This window comes from Erinaceus europaeus, chromosome 23, assembly GCF_950295315.1.
Source record: "Erinaceus europaeus chromosome 23, mEriEur2.1, whole genome shotgun sequence".
In the NCBI taxonomy this organism is placed as follows: Eukaryota; Metazoa; Chordata; class Mammalia; order Eulipotyphla; family Erinaceidae; genus Erinaceus; species Erinaceus europaeus.
The window spans coordinates 4,311,541-4,330,441 of record NC_080184.1 but is presented as its reverse complement, the minus strand read 5'-3'; the positions used below and the strand labels follow the sequence as shown (position 1 = coordinate 4,330,441).

Genomic DNA, 18,901 nt, shown 5'->3' with positions numbered 1-18,901 from the left:
GTGACTATGTATTGTCTTATTCTGCGTTTGGGTTAATGGTTACTTCAACTTTCTCCCCAAGTTAGGGGTATATATGCCTGTTTTTTCCTTCAATAAACGAGTCACCCACTGTTCTGAGGCCTCTCCTGGAGCTGAATGTGTCTGTGATTCTCATTTCTCCGAACACATAGCCCCTGACATGCAGTTACCCAAGGACTCCCAGAGGGCAGTTTTTTTTTTATTTAAGAAAGGATTAATTAACAAAACCATAGGGTAGGAGGGGTACAATTCCACACAATTCCCACCGCCCAATCTCCATATCCCACGCCCTCCCCAGTAGCTTTCCCATTCTCTATCCCTCTGGGAGCATGGACCCAGGGTCATTGAGGGTTGCATAAGGTAGAAGGTCTGGCTTCTGTAATTGCTTCCCCGCTGAACATGGGTGTTGACTGGTTGGTCCATACTCCCAGTCTGCCTCTCTCTTTCCCTAGTAGGGTGGGGCTCTGGGGAAGCTGAGCTCCAGGACACATTGGTGGGGTCTTCAGTCCAGGGAATCCTGGCCGGCATCCTGGTGGCATCTGGAACCTGATGACTGAAAAGAGAGTTAACATACAAAGCCAAACAAATTGTTGAGCAATCATGGACCCAAAGCTTGGAATAGTGGAGAGGAAGTGTTAGGGAGGGTACTCACTGCAAACTCTAGTGTACTTCTGCTTTCTTACTTTGGTGCCATACAGAGGGCAGTTTTGACCCTCTATACCTGTGGCCGGGGGCAAGGTGGGGGGCAGAGTATCAGCCTGTAGACCTAGTCAAGGATGAGGAGCATCCAGCACCACAAGTGACCACAGGTGATGGTGCAGTTGGGGTCATGAGTGAAGATTGTTCATGCCACTGGCTGCAGACTGAGCAGCAGTATGTATGGGACAACAGTGGGGCCCATAGGCATTTGAAAGGTGGGTAGTAGTGGGACAAAATGTGGCTAGAATGGCAGGAAGTGAATCATAATAAACAGGAAGCAAGCAGATGTGCAGAAGCTGGGAAGCCAATGGGTTGCGGACAGTGTCATGTATTCATCATGTAGGTCACACAAAGTTTGTATTTCTGTTTTTCTTTCTTTTATTTACTCTTTATTGGAAGATTACTGTTTTAGTATTGCGGTTTTTTGTTTTTCTTTTCTTTTTTTTCCTCCAGGGTTATTGTTGTGACTCAGTGCCTGCACCATGAATACCCTGTTCCTGGAGGCCATTTTCCCCCTTTTGTTGCCCTTGTTGCTGTAGTGTTGTTGTGGTTATATTTATTGTTGTTGATTTCGTTCATTTTTGGATAACACAGAGAAAAATGGAGAGAAGAGGGGAAGCCAGAGAGGTGAAGAGAAAGATAGACACGTGCAGACCTGCTTCACCGCCTGTGAAGGAACTTCCCTGCAAGTGGGGAGCCAGGGGCTCAAACTGGGATCCTTAGGCTGGTCCTTGCACTTTGTGCCACGTGCACTTAACCTGCTGTACTACTGCCTGACCTCCATTATTGCGGTTTTTAATTGAACCACATATTTGGATTATTCTAATGGTTGCTCATCAATATATAGTTCTCACTCAGGTCGTTTCAGTCACATGAGACTACTGAAATGGAAAATCAGATTGATTTGTTAGGAATGCAGTGACTGTGACAGGCATGTGGGATAAAAACCTAAGTGTGGGGAGTCGGGCTGTATCACAGCGGGTTAAGCGCAGGTGGTGCAAAGCACAAGGACTGGCATAAGGATCCCAGTTCAAGCCCCAGCTCCCCACCTGCAGGGGAGTCACTTCACAGGAAGTGAAGCAGGTCTGCAGGTGTCTGTCTTTCTCTCCTCCTCTCTGTCTTCCCCTCCTCTCTCCATTTCTCTCTGTCCTATCCAACAATGATGACAACAACAAAAATAACTACAACAATATAACAAGGACAACAAAAGGGAATAAATAAAATAAAATAAAATAAAATAAACCTAAGTGTGTGCATTTCTCCTGGGATCCATTTTACTCTTTAAGTATTTCAAAGAGTTCTTGTCAGGTCTAATCAGAATAATGTAACACTTGGGAGCAAAGATGCACACTAGGAGACCAGCACTGGAGGCCAAGATGGAGAAGATCTCCAAGGCCACCGTGAGCTTGCCCTGGGCACCATGGTAGACAGGCAGAAAGGTCACCCAGATGCTGCAGAACACCAGCATGCTGAAGGTCAAGAACTTGGCTTCATTGAAGGCATCAGGCAGGTTGCGGACAAGGTAGGACAAGGAGAAGCTGACCAGGGCCAAGGAGCCCAGGTAGCCCAGCACACAGTAGAAGGCAGCGACTGAGCCCTTGTCACAAATGATGAGCAGATGCCTGGGCTCAGAGTGTGTGTCTACATCAATGAAGGGGGGAGACAGTCCCAACCACATACCACAGATAACCACTTGGACAAGAGTGCAGATGGGAATGACATTGTTATAAGCCCCTGATGCCAACAGCCACCTCATGGTTCTTCCTGGCTTCATGGATTTGAATGCCAACAGCACAATAATGGTTTTTGCCAACACAGTGGAAAGAGCCACAGTAAACACAAGTCCAAATGTGATTTGCTGGAGGATGCAGGTGACTGGGTGTGGCCGACCAATGAAGAGAAAGGAGCAGAGGAAGCAGAGGAGGAGGGAGATGAGCAGGATGTAGCTGAGAGTCCTGTTATTGGCCTTGACTATGGAGGTGTCTTGGTGCTTCACAAAGATCCACAAAACCACCACTGTGATGATAGAGAAGCACAAAGCTGTGCAGGCCAGAGCCATCCCCAAGCAATCTTCAATGGACAAGTAGGTCACCAACTTGGGGAAACAGTGTGTTCTCTCTTGGTTTGAATATTCTTGGTCTGAGCACTGGATACAGTCTTGTGCATCTAGAGAGATAAGCAAGAATTGTATTTATTCACAACATTTATTTTTAATAATTTTAAAGTTTATAACCTTAAATCCATTTCAAAAATACATTTCAAAAGAAATTTCAGTCTAAGGCCAGTCTAGATTGGATCATCCTCTGGTTATGTGATTTACCTTTGACACTGATAATGTATAATAGTTCTTTACAGTCAACACTGGTTTATAATAGACAAATTTGAAATTCTCTGAGTTAAAATGCTTTATGGTTTAATTAGAGTTCTCATTTTTATTATTCACACAAATGCTGAAAGAGAGAAAGTAGCATATTTAACATCCTAAATCTCTGAGAAAATATTTTTCTGCAGAAAAAAATGTATCGCAGTTCTTAAATATTCTGATGAGAAATAAAATCTTCCCTTTATACAAATCAGTAATGTTTAAAGATATGGGGTTCATGTAGCCCAGTTGCCTCAATATGAGAATGAAGTTAGTAGCAGGCATTTTTTTTTCTTTATTTTTCCAATAGGACAGAGAGAAACTGAGAGGGCCGGTGGGGATGGAAAGATAGAGACAAAGATAGATACCTGCAGACCTGCTGCACTGCTTGTGAGGTGTCCCCACTGCAGGTGTGGATGGAGGGTTCAAAACCAAATCCTTGGGCGTAGGAAGACATTTTTTGTACTTTGATAATCTATTTGAAAATGCAGTCCATTAGGTAGTTTTGTTGGTATGGTAGGACAGCTCTCTGAGGAGGGAAGCCTTTCTACTCACACCAACCTCATATAGTGGCCAACTTCTGACTAGGCCGTGCAACATCATAATACTCAGAGACGTCAAAACAACACATGGAAGTTTAGAACTTACAGTACACGAGTAGAGAATGATGTAGTTTCACATCAGTGAAAAATCAGATTTTAACGGGGTCGGGCGGTAGTGCAGTGGGTTAAAGTGCAGGTGATGCAAAGCACAAGGACTGGAGTCAGGATCCCGGTTCAAGCCTCTGGCTCCCCACCTGCTGGGGAGTCACTTCACAGGCAGTGAATCAGGTCTGCAGGTGTATGTCTTTCTCTCCCCCTCTCTGTCTTCCCATCCTCTCTCCATTTCTCTCTGTCCTATCCAACAATGATGACATCAATAACAACTACAATGACAATAAAAAAGGCAATTAAAATAGGGAAAATTTAAAAAATCAAAAAAGAAAAATCAGAATTTGGAATAAGTCAGGGAGAAAAGGCCTTTTTACTAGTAGGATAGTAAAATTAAAGTAAGAATTAAAGAGTTAATGGTTTAATGGAGGGGACTGGGCAGTGGTGAACCAAATTAAGCATACATTGTCACAAGTCCAAGAATCCATGCAAGAATCCCAATTGGAGCCCCCTGGCTAACCATCTGTAGGGTGAACACTTCCCAAAGTGTATAGTCTTCCTCTCTCTGTCTCTATCTTCCCTTCCTCTCTCAATTTCTCTCTGTCTTAGCCAATAAAATGGGGAAAATGTGGCTTCCAGAAGCAGTTGATAGCACTGAGCCCCAACAATGTTGCTGGAGGGGAAAAAACTGATTCAGTGGAAACATTGGGCCTGGATAGATAGTATAATGTTTTGCAAAAAGATTTCATGTCTCATGCTCTGAGGTCCAAGGTTCAATCCTCAACATCACAACAATCCAGAACTGAGCAGGGCTCTGGTTGGTATCTTTCTTTCTTCTTTTTTTCTCTCATTTTTTTCTTTATTGGAGGATTAATATTTTCCATTCAACAGTGAATACAATAGCTCATATATACATAACATTTCTCAGCTTTCCACATAACAATACAACCCCCACTAGGTCCTCCACCATCTTTTCCAGGACCTGTACTATCCCCTGCACCCACCCACCCCAGAATCGTTTACTTTGGTGCAACACACCAACTCCAATCCAAGTTCTGCTTAGTGTTTTCTCTTCTCATCTTGTTTTTCGACTTCTGCCTGTGAGTGAGATCATCCTATATTCATCTTTCTGTTTCTGACTTATTACTTATTTCACTTAACATGATTTCTTCAAGCTCTATCCAAGATGGGTTAAAAATGGAGAAATCACCATTTTTAATAGCTGAGTAGTATTCCATTGTGCAATAGACCACAACTTGCTCAGCCACTCATCTGTTGTTGGACACCTAGGTTGCTTCCAGCTTTTAGCTATTACAAATTGCTATGAACATAGGTATACGTAGATCTTTTTGGGTGGGTACGTTTGGTACCTTAGGGTATATTCCCAGGAGATGAATTGCAGGGTCATAGGGTAGGTCCATCTCTAACCTTGTGAGACTTCTCCACACTGCTCTCTCCACATAAGTTGGACCAGTTTACATTCCCACTAGCAGTACAGGATGGTTCCTTTTTCCTCACAATGGCTCCAGCATCTGTTGCTGCTGCTTTTTCTGATATATGACAGTCTCACAGGAGTGCAGTAATCTCATTGTTGTTTTTATGGTTGGTCTCTTTCTATCTCTGTCTTTCTCTTGGCATCTCTCTCATTAAAGTAAATAAAATATAGATGTCAGTGGTGGTGCACCTGGTTAAGCACACACATTACAGTGTACAAAGACCTGGGTTCAAGCTCCCAGTCAACACCTGCAGGGAGATAGCTTTGCAAGTCGTAAGCAGGGCTGTAGTTGTGTCTCTGCTCTGTCTCTTTCACTCTCTATCACCTCCTTCCCTCTTGCCTTATTTTTTTTTTTTTTTTTTTTGCTTCCAGGGTTATTGCCTGTACTATGAATCACTGATCCTGGAGGGCATTTTTCCCATTTTGTTGCCCTTGTTGTTAATGTTATTGTTGCCACTGCTGTTGGATTGGACACAGAGAAATCAAGAGTGATTGAGAAGACAGAGACGGTGAGAAAAAGATAAACACCTGCAGAGATACTTCATCACTTGTGAAGAGACCCCCCCCTACAGGTGGGGAGTCTTGGACTCTAACCGGGATCCTTATACTGGTCCTTGCACTTTGTACCTAGTGCACTTAACCTATTGCACTACTGCCAGTACCCCCTCTCAATTTCTGAACCTCTCTACCCAATTAGTAAATAAAGATCATAAAATAAATGAATAGAAAATAAAACAGTCAAGTATACAGGCCCTTTTCACTAAGTGGACAGAAAAAATCAGATGAAAGTAAAATTTGGGCTTAAGGGGGTGGGGACAAAAAGATGATGGAGAAGCTGCTATTGGCTTGAGCTCTGACAGCATCTGCTGGAAACGGTAGGATTTTTTTGCCTTTAGCAGCACAGTGAATATGGGTTCATAGCTGTGACACCAAGGAGGTGACTATAGCTCAATTTGGATTAGAAAATAGAGTAAAAAGAAAGGAAAATTTATTATTGCTATTATTATTCCTGAAGTGCACGCCTGCCTACCCCTCATAATCAGACCCTGGGGCCAGAGTGTTGCTCCTAGAAGGCTCCCCCACTAAGCTTCTTTGTTTACCAATATTCCTGGCTCACCAGGTGTTCATTTCAATTCCAATCCTGTTCCTTTCTGAAACCCTTGGCCCTTTTTCTTTCTAACTGGCCAATTGGAGCTACAAATATTTGACTAGGCAGAACCTTACTCAGAAAGAGAAAGACTGCCAGAGGTGATTTTTGTTTTTTTGTTTGTTTTCTATTCTTAACAATCAGCTGCCTCTACTCAGGGGACATGAGGCAATCTGGAGCCATCCAAGCTGAAGGCAGAACAGGTTTTTTACTCTGTTCATTTTATTATTAATACTATATATAGGTATATCTCCTCCGCCCCCTCCATCAGTTGGACCAGAATTAACTCTTAGTGTATTTTCCATAGCTAGGCGACCAGCTGTCTTAGCCATTGCTAGAGGAACTTGTTTCACTCTTTCTACCTCCCCTACCAACTCTCCCCCTTCTCCCTCCTCCTAGCTAATTAAATAATAATAATTATTATTATAATAAACTCTTCCCTTTCACTGCTGTTTTGTTACTGTTCTTTTTCTTATCTTTCTTCTTTTCTTTCTTTTCCTCATTATTGTCATCCTTTCTTCTTTGGCTTTCTGAATTCACTGATACACATTTGTGAATTATTTTGGGGAAGAAATCTGACTCAGTGTGGACTCTCTCTGTGTGTATCTCTGCTCTACTTGCCTTTCTCCTCTTGCTACCCCTAGAATATACAGTAGATAGTAGATTTGCATGAATCCAGTGGGATTCATCCCAGGAATGCAAGGGTGGTTCAACATCTGCAAGTCAATCAATGTCATTTACCACATCAATAAAAGCAAAGCCGAAAACCACATGATTATCTCAATAAATGCAGAGAAAGCTTTGACAAAATCTAACTCCCATTCATGCTCAAAACTAAAAAAATGGGAATAGACAGGAAATTCCTCAAGATAGTGGAATCCATATATAGCAAACCTACAGCCAACATCATACTCAATGGTTAGAAGCTGAAAGCATTCCCCCTCAAATCGGGGACTTGACAGGGCTGCCCACTATCACCATTACTCTTCAACATAGTATTGGAAGTTCTTGCCATAGCAATCAGGCAAGAGAAGGAAATCAAAGGAATACAGATTGGAAGGGAAGAAGTCAAGCTCTCACTATTTGCAGATGATACGATCGTATACATAGAAAAACCTAAAGAATCCAGCAGAAAACTACTGAAAGTTATTAGGCAATATAGCAAGGTGTCAGACTACAAAATCAATGTTCAAAAATCAGTGGCATTTCGTTATGCAAACACTAAATCTGAAGAATAAGACATCCGATATCACTCCCATTCACTGTTGCGCAAAATCAATAAAATACCTAGGAATAAAGCTGACCAAAGAAGTGAAAGACTTGTATACTGAAAACTATGAGGCGCTTCAAGGAAATAGAAACTGATAACAAGAAATAAACAGACATCCCATGGTCATGGATTGGAAGAATAAATATCATTAAAATGAATATTCTCCCCAGAGCCATATACAAATTTAATGCGATACCCATCAAAGTGCCACCAACCTTCTTTAAGAGAATAGAACAAAAACTACAATCATTTATCTGAAACCAGAAAACACCTAGACTTTCCAAAACCTTCTTGAGGAAAAGAAACAGAAATGGAGGCATCACACTCCCAGATCCCAAACTATATTATAAAGCCTTCATCATCAAAACAACATGGTACTCAAACAAAAATAGGCATACAGACCAGTGGAACAGAATTGAAAGCCCAGAAATAAATCCCCACACCTATGCACATCTAATCTTTGATAAGGGGGTCCAAAGTATTACATGGAAGAAGGAGGCTCTCTTCAACAAATGGTGCTGGGAAAACTGGGTTGTAACATGCAGAAGAATGATATTGAACCACTTTATCTCGCTAGAAACAAAATTCAATTCCAAATGGATAAAAGACCTGGATGTTAGACTAGAAACAATTAAATACTTAGAGGAAAACATTGGTAAAACACTTTCCCACCTAACCTCAAGGATATCTTTGATGAAAAAATCAACTGCAAGGAAGACTAAAGCAAAAACAAACCAATGGGACTACATCAAATTGAAAAGCTTCTGCATAGCCCAAGAAACTGTCACACAAACAAAGAGACCCCTCACAGAATGGGAGAAGATCTTCACATGACATACATCAGACAAGAGACTAATCACCAAAACATATAATGAGCTCAGCATACTTAGCAACAAAATAGCAAATGACCCCATCCAAAAATGGGCAGAGGATATGAACATAACATTCACTACAGAAGAGTTCCAAAAGGTTTACAAACACATGAAAAATTGCTCCAGTTCGCTGATTGTCAGAGAAATTCAAATAAAGACAACACTGAGATACCATCTCACCCCTGTGAGAATGCCATACATCAAAAATGCTGCAGCAACAAATGCTGGAGAGGCTTTGGGGACAGAGGAACTCTTTTGCATAGCTGGTGGGAATGTAAATTGGTTCAGCCCCTGTGGAGAGCAGTCTGTAGAACTCTCACAAGGCTAGACATGGAACTTCCATATGATCCAGTAATTCCTCTCCTGGGGATATACCCCAAGGACTCCATAACACCCAACCAAAAAGATGTGTGTACTCCTATGTTCATAGCAGCACAATTCATAATAGCTAAAACCTGGAAGCAACCCAGGTGCCCAAAAACAGATGAGTGGCTGAGAAAGCTGTGGTATATATACACAATGGAATACTATGTAGCTATTAAGAACAATGAATCCACTTTCTCTGGCCCATCTTAGACAGAGCTAGAAGGAATTATGTTAAGTGAGCTAAGTCAGAAAGATAAAGATGAGTATGGGATGATCCCACTCATCAACAGACGTTGACTAAGAAGATCAGAAAGGGAATCTAAAAGCAGGATCTGACTAAATTGAAAGTAGGGCACCAAAGTAAAAGCCCTGTGGTGAATAGGAAGGCAGACATGCAGATTCCTGGGCAGGCGGGGCTGGTGGTTGGGGTGGATGTGTGGGATTGGACACAGTTTTTTGGTGGTGGGAATGGTGTTTATGTACACTCCTATTAAAGTGTAGTCATATAAATCACTATTTAATATGAGGGAAAATTGATTATATGTCTCGAAGTTTTTAAAATACAGACTGAGTCTTTTTAGTATATAGGCTGTGTCTTTGATATGCAGATTCTCTCAAAAGCCTAGACCAAGTAAATAAGAAGCAACTGGTGGCACAGCTATATACAGGATACTGGATATATACAGCAAACCCTAACAAAGGGATTTTTCAAATTTAACCCAATTACCAAATAATGTGATGATAACAATAACTATCCATTGTCTTTTTGAATACTATGACGACAGCAGGAACCTCACATTTCCACTATAGAACCTATATTTCCTCCCAGTCCTGGAACCTTAGTGTAGGGACCACTTTCCCACATGCCTCTCCCAATTCATATAAAATAATATTGCATCTGCCGATCACAACCCAATCAATGCAACAATTGCTAACTCAACATGCTTCATCTCAGTCTGTGTCCTGGCACTTCAGGTGTGGAATCAAAACCCTTCAGCTTCATTACTCAGGTGAGACATTTCCTTTCATAGTATTCTCTAATTCCATCCGAGGTGGTTCAATTTTTAACAAAGTCCCAAAACCTAGATATAGACCAGGTTCTGTGAGATAGAGCATATGTACACAATTATTCATAAACTAGGGCAAAATATATACCTGAAACAGACGTACACTTGAGTTTGCAATGAGTACCACTCGCCCCCAACACTTCTTCTCCACTATTGCAACCATTCAGTCCATGATAGCTCAACAATTTGTTTGGCTTTGTATGTTAACTCTCTTTTCAACCACCAGGTTCCAGATGCCCTCAAGATGCCGGCAGGTTTCTCTGGACTGAAGACCCCACCAATATGTCCTGGAGCTCAGCTTCCCCAGAGCCCCACCCTACTAGGGAAAGAGAGAGGCAGACTGGGAGTATGGATCGACCAGTCAACGCCCATGTTCAGTGGGAAGCAATGACAGAAGGCAGACCTTCCACCTTCTGCAACCCACAAGAACCCCGAGTCCATGCTCCCAGAGGGATAAAGAATGGGAAAGCTATTGGGGAGGGGATGGGATATGGAGATTGGGTGGCGGGAATTGTGTGGAATTTTACCCCTCCTATCCTACAGTTTTGTTAAAATCTCCTTTCTTAAATAAAAAAAAAAAATAGGTCTAGGATCCTGCTTTGAGACCCTGGCTCCCCACTGGTGGGGAGGGGGAGTCGCTTCACAGGTGGTGAAATAGGTCTGTAGGTGTCTATCTTTCTCTCCCCCTCTCTGTCTTCCGCTCCTCTCTCCATTTCTCTCTGTCTTGTCCAACAATGACAACATCAATAACAACAAGAAGAATTACTACTACAATAAAAAAATGAGGGCTACAAAAGGGAATAAATAAATACATTTTTTAATAAGTTAAAATAGGGAAATAAAGCTTTAAGCAATTTGTGGGATGCAGAGGGCCATGAGGTGGTGTAACTGGCTACGTGAACATGTTATCATTGGTGGAGTCCACTGATATAATAGAAGCCAATATCCAGCTTTTGCTTTTCATTGAAGTAACAAGTGAGCATTGATAAGTTTTCCTACCTTGTGTATTTGAAATCTCCCCTGTCAGACAAAAGACACATTCAAAGCAGCAGATTGCCTTAGCCTGTATAACTTTCTTGAATCCTGGACCACACTTCTGTGTACACACTGATATGGGAGGCTAAGGTAGAAAAGGGAAAGTCTGTCGGAACATTCCTTTTGTATTGTGGAATAAACAGATATCACAAATATATCATCTACAAGACTTTAAGAGTGGCATGCAGTCCAGTATTGTGAAATATATATATATATATATATATATATATATAATAGAACTGATGTCCAAAAATCAATCTTGTAGAGCTAGCTGGAATTCTTAGTATTTATTTCATCATTTCCAGGAAAGTTCAGAAAATCAAAGCTTTTGATTTTCATTACTCTGATAATTAGTGATGTTGAGCACTTTGTTGTTGTTGTTGTTGATCATGTACACCTTTTGGGGGAAATATGTATGTATGGCATAGGCTAGATGGGTCAGAATGATCTGGTCCTGTCAGTATCTAAATAGTAAATAGCATTAAATGACTTAAGTCATGGTGAGGTCAAGTATAATATTGTCAATTCTAACCACGGGATTTTCAAAGTAAACCAAGCTCCCAAATAAGTTGGTTATCATAATTATCTACTTCCTTCTCAAACTCTAAGACTGCATAGAACTTTCCCCATTCTCCTTAAAATATTTATTTTCCCAGTTCTGGAATACCGGGGACTTTGCTTGTATTTCTTGATGCCTCTCCTGTTAACCTCTTACCCTATTATACCGCCTCTGCTGACATTAAGAAGAAAAAGTAGTAATACTTCATTGGTACTTTGTCATTACCCAGACTTCACCACTCAAAGCTGTTTTTTTTTCAAGTAGAGAGACAGAGAGAGATAGTAGAGCATGGTAACTCCCTCCAATGTAGTAAGAGTCAGGTCTCAGTCTACGTTTTGCTGGCATTACAGGAAAACCTAACACATGCCCCTTACATAATGTAAGTAAGCATTTAAAATATAAGGAATGCCAGTGACATTTCTGACTTGGATAGCATGTTGCTTTGTCATCCTTTATCACTGCCCTTTTGCCTTCTCTATCTTTTAAATAAAAAATAAAAATAAATGGTGTAAACTTTATCTAAAATTTAAAAAATGTGAAGGACTATTAAAATAGTATGCACTCAGTACATTACACTGTAAAAATGATGTTAGTTATAAATCAGAAGTGTGAACACTCTATCTCATGTTAGGACTCTATTTAGATGTTTCCATTATGTCCATAAGTAGAAATGAAATGTTACTGTACCTTTTCCAGTTCAATAGGCCATTCTATGGCCTCTTTATTGAGGACCAAGGTTTGGTTATTTTGACCATTGATGACAAACTCTCCCACCTTAACTAGGAAGTCATGAGCTGCAGGAAATGACACAGTGTTCAGGATATCGTATCGTTTTACTGACTTTCTTTGGTCTTCCAAGGATATGTGTTCCTCAATGCTGTTAGTAAACTGGATGTTTCTGAGAAATAAGTGAAGCTGGAGGAAAAGTAAATTTATCAATGAAAAGTGTGTTCAAATTACAGATTGAGGTCCCATGCCTATCAACACATCCTTCCCCCCAAACTTAAATGTTCTTTGTAATAATAGTTGTTTGTTTATTATTTATTTACTTACTTAATTATTTTTTTTCTTGTCACTAGGGTTATTGCAGCGGACCCATGCCTACACAGTGACTCCACCTTTTTACTGGACAAACCACTGAGCAGTACCAGGTTTCAGTTCTGTCTGGATGGCCGTCAGTGGCCCAGTGAGAAAATCAATTCTCTAGCCATAAAATAAATTTAGAAATCAATTAATTAAATTATAATATTTCCTATAGTTTTGCTGATACATGGACATTTGTACAAGACAGACCAATGACATCTGGTCAGGCTAGTCCTTTCTCACTAAAGGGGGCAATATAGACACTTTATAAATTCTACATGCACTATAAATAGTATTATATATACTGAAATGAACCATAACCCAATCTGCCACAATTTTGCATGCTTTAAATAAAATTATGCAAAGGGCTCATACTGTAGTCTTCAAAGAAGTCTTAGTTTATGATACCAGAAAACTGATTTGATCTATGTTTTGTTGGTCTATATTTTGTCATGAGTTATTTGCTATGGAACTTTTGTTTATATTTGAAATAATCTCTATTACTTTAAAATACATGAATTTAATGCTGACAAAATTTCTTCCTTGCATTGTGTGTCTGCTCTGTCTGAATGTGTCCCATATTTGATCCTGATCCTGAATTCATTGGAGGAAGCTTCTTTATTTATCTATCATCTATCTATCTATCTATCTATCTATCTATCTATCTACTTATCACACATCTATCTATATATCTATCATCTAACTATCCCCTATCTTCTATTGATCTATTACTTGTCATCTATCTATTATCTATCATCCATCTAGCACCTGTCTATCTATCATCTACTATCTAATCTATCTGTGTATCATCTACTTATCTATCAGATTTGCCTCTATCTCCTCATCTAAAAATATCATTCCAGAGTCATAAAGACCCCTTAATGAGAAAGAGTAAGTATATATTATTTGTATTAATAACTTAGCATTATTGGAATACTCTTAAAAGCAATGAGTTTAAGTAGAGATTATAAATAAAAGCACGTCCTGGGAGTTGGGCTGGAGAACAGTGGGTTAAGCGCCAGTTCGAGCCCCCTGCATCCCCACCTGCAGAGGAGTTGCTGTGAAGCAAATCTGCATGTGTCTTTCTTTCCTCCTCTCTGTCTTCCCCTCCTCTCTCCATTTCTCTCTGTCCTACCTAACAAAGATGACATCAATAATAACAATAACTACAACAACATTAAAAAAGGCATAAAAGGGAAAATAAGTAAATTTTTAAAAGCAGGTCCTTAAGTAAGGTTATTCTAATAAATGTCATTCAGGATTTATTTTCTCCTTATCAAGAGAAAAATGGTATTAAATGAAATTTCATTGTGTAATGATATCAATACCCTGAAATTTTTTGAAGACAGGATTTTCCAGGAAGATATTCTAGAATTAGTCATAAGCTACATATGATATAAATAAATTCTCCTTTTATTTTTAGGAGACGATGTTGGTTATGAAATACATTCATTAGTATTTGCTACATTTCAATATGAATGTCTAGAATGTACTGTCTGTCAGTGCAGATCCTGGGGACTAACCTGCCAAGAGAGAAGCATTGGGATGTTTGCATCTCTTGTCAATCCTGTTTCTGTTTCCTCCTGAAACATCTCGTGGAGGGCTCTGGTTACTATATGCACAGCATTGTAGACAATATAGCTGGATTCAGGCATGATTGTATTTCCTGGTATAAACTCTAGGGAAATATTTGGCAGACAGTCTTTGAATTTTCTACATAGTGACCCAGAAAATGAACATTCAAATGTGTCAAGCCAAAATTTCTCTAAATAAAAATCTTCTGGATATTTTGAAGGGTTGAATGTTTTAATAAAGTCTTCAAAACCAGGCACTTCTCTCTTCTGCGGTAAAAATGAGAGACTTCCATGGAAAAAGTCCATTATATGCTTCACCCTATGCAAGTCAATATATGACTCTGTGGCTATAACCCACATCTTACCTAAAAGTTCAAAGGTTCTTCGATAGAAGTATATACCCATAATAATTTCAGAATCACCATGCACTACAGAGACATTTACTTTTTCATGATCAGCCAGGAGAGGTATTTTTTCAACATCTAAATTGTCATTCCATATCCATGAGGTAGGTAATGTCAGCATAAAGACAGCACATATATATTTTTTCAACATCTCTGCCTCCAACATTGAGACAAATTTATAACTGTTTATATCATCAGAAACAACGATTCCCACCCAAGTCCAGTCAAAATGCAAGAATAGCAAAACCAGTCCATGTGTCAGGAAGTTGTCTTTAGCAGCCATTTGATAGAGTGATGGGAACTGATCTTTGTCACTCAGTAAAGAATGATATGGTCCATAAGTGACCTAAACAAGAAACACAAACATTCTGATTTTCATTATGACTAATAAAACTGAAATTTTCTGCCTGGTAGTGGAAAAATATATAAACATAAGATTTAATCAAGAGGAGATATAAACAGAACAGCTGGTGGTTGGGATGTGGTGTCCTTGAATCCCACCTCCTCATAACCCTACCCCACTAGAGTAAAATAGAAATAGGATGGAAATATGAATAGACATGTCAATCCCCATGTCTAGTGAAGAAGCAATTACAGAAGCCAGACCATCCTTCCACCTTCTGCACCCCATAAAGAACTTGGGTCCATACTTCCAGAGGGATAAAGAATAAGGAAACTTCCAATGGGATATGGAACACTGGTGGTGAGAATTATATGGAATTGTAGCCCTCTGTAGCCCTCTTATCCAACATTATATTATCTTGTTTATCATTATTAAATCACTAATAAAAAATAAAATATTTTTAGATAAAGTAAAAGAAGATGAGAATGAAAGAGACTAAAGCATCAAAGTTTCATTTGATGTGGTGGGATTCTGAGTCAACACTGTCATGCACATGGCAGCACAGGACACTATCCAAATGAGTATTTTTCCATGCCTGACATTTTAATGTGTGCATTTTCAAGAAGAAATGATGATGGCATTGTCCAAGTATTAGATTCAGTAGTTGGATGGCATATTTTATCCTTACTCCATGTGGTTTATGAAGACAATGTGACCCCACTATATCCAGTAATCACTGTTAAATTAAAACATTGAGATCGCCATAAGTATTTACAATAAACTCTTAGTTAAACCTATAAAAATAGATCTGGTAAAATGTCAGAGATAGAATTTAAGAAAACTTATTATGAAAGCAATAAAAGAATCTAAACTTAAGATGCTGAACGTACTCAAGAATTCAGAGATCATTTCACCAAAAATTACAGACACAGTAGAAGAACTACAAACTGAAAGTGGTAATAAATGAAGGAACAAGTGAAAAAGGAGCAAATAAATGAAGGAACAAGTGAAAAAGGAGCAATACAGTGTAAGGTAGACGTTGAATGCAGTTCTGACTCAGATAGCAGGCTAGGAAGTAGACTAAATTAGGTTGAGACGAGGAAATCATGATAAAAAGTTAAACAGCCTCATAAATGTAAATCTTCTAGAGAAGACTCAGGAAAAGGAAATGATTCTCTGTAAGAAGGACAAAAGTGAGAGTCATTCAGATCCTTGAATAAGGAGAAGAAGAAGAAGAAGAAGAAGAAGAAGAAGAAGAAGAAGAAGAAGGAGAAGGAGAAGGAGAAGGAGAAGGAGAAGGAGAAGGAGAAGGAGAAGGAGAAGGAGAAGGAGAAGGAGAAGGAGAAGGAGAAGGAGAAGGAGAAGAAGAAGAAGAAGAAGAAGAAGAAGAAGAAGAAGAAGGAGAAGAAGAAGAAAGGGGTAAAGAAGCAGAGAACACATTTAAAGAGATCATAGCAGAAACTTTTCACAGCTGAGTAATGTTGAAATTACAGACATCCAGGAAATGGAACAAACACCCATATTTGTGAATCTTAATACATGTGAATGAAAGCATATCAGAGTAAAACTATCCCAAAACAAGGACAAGATGAAAATATTGCAAGTTAGCAGGAAAAGAAAGACATGGACTGACAGAAGCAGAATCATCAAGCTCTCAGAAGATTTCTCATCACAAGCAGTGAAGCAGGTCTGTATTTCTCTCCCCCTCTATGTCTTTCCCTCCTAAGTTTCTCTCTGTCCTGTCCAACAACAGCAACAACAATAATAATAATAACAACAATAACAACAAAGGCAACAAACTTAATAAATGGTCTCCGGGAGCAGTGGATTCATAGTGCACCACCACCCACCCTATTAGCATTTTTTGTATTAAATAATATAATCTGTCATCTCAATTTGAAAGAAAAAAAATATTTCCAGAATTAACAACCCTGAGCAAGCATTCTCTTGAATTTTATCATCAATAGTCTCCTAGTTAGAACATATCTCGAATTGAGTAAGTTAGAAGTGCAATCTCAGATGTCAAGCTGCATGTGTTCATTTAGAACTCTCAGAAAATTTATCTGTAGATGCTGTCAGAGAGGGTATGTCAACAGTGGTTTAAATGTAGTTAAAGATCACTGAATTCATAGAGATAGTTCTGACTGTGCAGACTGAAGCAAGATGACTATCTATTTGGATATCAACATAGGCCAGTTACTGACTTCTAGACACACTCTGGAAAGCTTACAGTCTATAATGGTCAGTTCTCTTTGCTGTGGATATGTTTTTATAAAAAGGTAAGCATTCAGGAATGGAAAGTACTATTAATAGAGAGATAAATGAGTGCTTCTTGTTTCTTCTCGGTTTAACTTTAAATCTAAATCTATCTTTAAATCTAAATCTATCTCATTTATTATTTTTTAATTTTAATTAATAAAACGGAAATATTGACAAAACTACAAGATAAGAGTGGTACATTTCCACATGATTCCCACCACCAGAACTCCATATTTTGTGGTCATGGTGAGGAACATTCTAGGCTGCACTAATTTCAGGACTCATCTTCTTTTAGAGGTAGAGTATGTTGGCCCATTTATTTTTATCCTTCTTCTCAGTGATAATGCCATAATCCAATGGCAAAGGAACTGGCTTATTTTCAGTATACAGGGCTTGGGTTAATACATTCCAAGGTCTCCAGTAGTCCCGTGGGGTGTGAAGCTAGCTCCATGCAGGTGTGGACCTACCTGGAGCTTGAACCAGGACCACTGCACATCGCAATGTTTGTGTTCAACCAGATGAACCACCATTTTGCCCCTTAAATATAGATTTTTTTTCCTGTTTCTAATGTATTAGCAATTGAATGTTAGCTTATCTGGTATCTTCTTTAATCAATAACACAAAATGTCAACACTTCATTTTTGCCATCAGGATTATTGCTGGGGCATGACAGTCTGCACAACCAATTCAATTTTTTAAATCTTTTTTCCATTTCTTTCTCCCTTACTGTCTTTTTCTTATTCTCCTTCTCCTTCTTTCTTCTACTCCTTCCCCTTCCCCTTCCCCTTCCCCTTCCCCTTCTTCTTCTTCTTCTTCTTCTTCTTCTTCTTCTTCTTCTTCTTCTTCTTCTTCTTCTTCTTCTTCTTCTTCTTCTTCTTCGACCTCTTCTTCCTTTCTTCTTCTTCTTCATCCTCTTCTTCTTTACTTCTTCTTTTTCTTCTTCTTTTTCTTATACTTCTTCCTCCTTTTCTTCTTCTTCTTCTTCTTCTTCTTCTTCTTCTTCTTCTTCTTCTTCTTCTTCTTCTTCTTCTTCTTGTCTTCTTCTTCCTTGTCTTCTTTTCTTCTCCTTCTGATCCTCCATCTTCTTCTTTTTATTCTTTTTTAGAGACAGAGAAAAGTAGGGAAAAATAAAAGGAGAGAGAAACAGACAAGCTGCAGCAATGCTCTACTACTTGGGAAGCTTCACCCCTTGTGGTGGATAATGGTGTGCTTGAACTTGTATCCCTGTGTTTGGTAATGTGTGTATTCAGGAAGGTACACCAGTGCCCAGACCCTGAATACTGAAGTCTTAAACCTGAATTCTATTAACATTTAATTTTTGCTGAATATATGTACCTAATTCCTGTTAGAATGGCCACCACCAAAAAAGCCAATAACAAGTATTGGTGAGGATTTGGGGAAAAGGAATTGCTGTGCATTGCTTATGGGAATGTAACTTGATATAAATTCTATTCAAACTGTAATAAAACTATTAAAAAATTAAAAACAATAACATGTTCCAACAATACTACTTCTGGGACATACATCTGTATATTCAAACTAAAGGAAAGCAACCTATCAAAGAGATAATCACACTACCATGCTGATAGCAGCATTAGTCACAGCACCCAAGAAATAAGCTTCTTGCAGAAAGAATAATGAAGCTATGAATTCTGTTCCACATGCAATAAGTACTATGTGTGGGAGAGAAGGAAGCTC

The 18,901-nt window shown here is 39.2% G+C and overlaps 1 protein-coding gene across 1 annotated transcript in view; it reads right to left on the bottom strand.

Moving 5' to 3' along the window:
- Positions 1-1,720: 1,720 nt before the first annotated feature.
- The window catches only part of LOC103128151 (vomeronasal type-2 receptor 116-like), a 33,846-nt gene continuing 16,665 nt past the window's right edge, over positions 1,721-18,901 (bottom strand). The window contains exons 5-8 of the mRNA XM_060182247.1: positions 14,147-14,947; positions 12,228-12,455; positions 10,946-11,066; positions 1,721-2,883 (exon numbers count right to left, since the gene is read on the bottom strand). Of these exons, the coding sequence (XP_060038230.1) occupies positions 1,961-2,883; positions 10,946-11,066; positions 12,228-12,455; positions 14,147-14,947 (2,073 nt within the window). The 3' untranslated portion in view covers positions 1,721-1,960. The remainder of the gene's footprint in view (positions 2,884-10,945; positions 11,067-12,227; positions 12,456-14,146; positions 14,948-18,901) is intronic.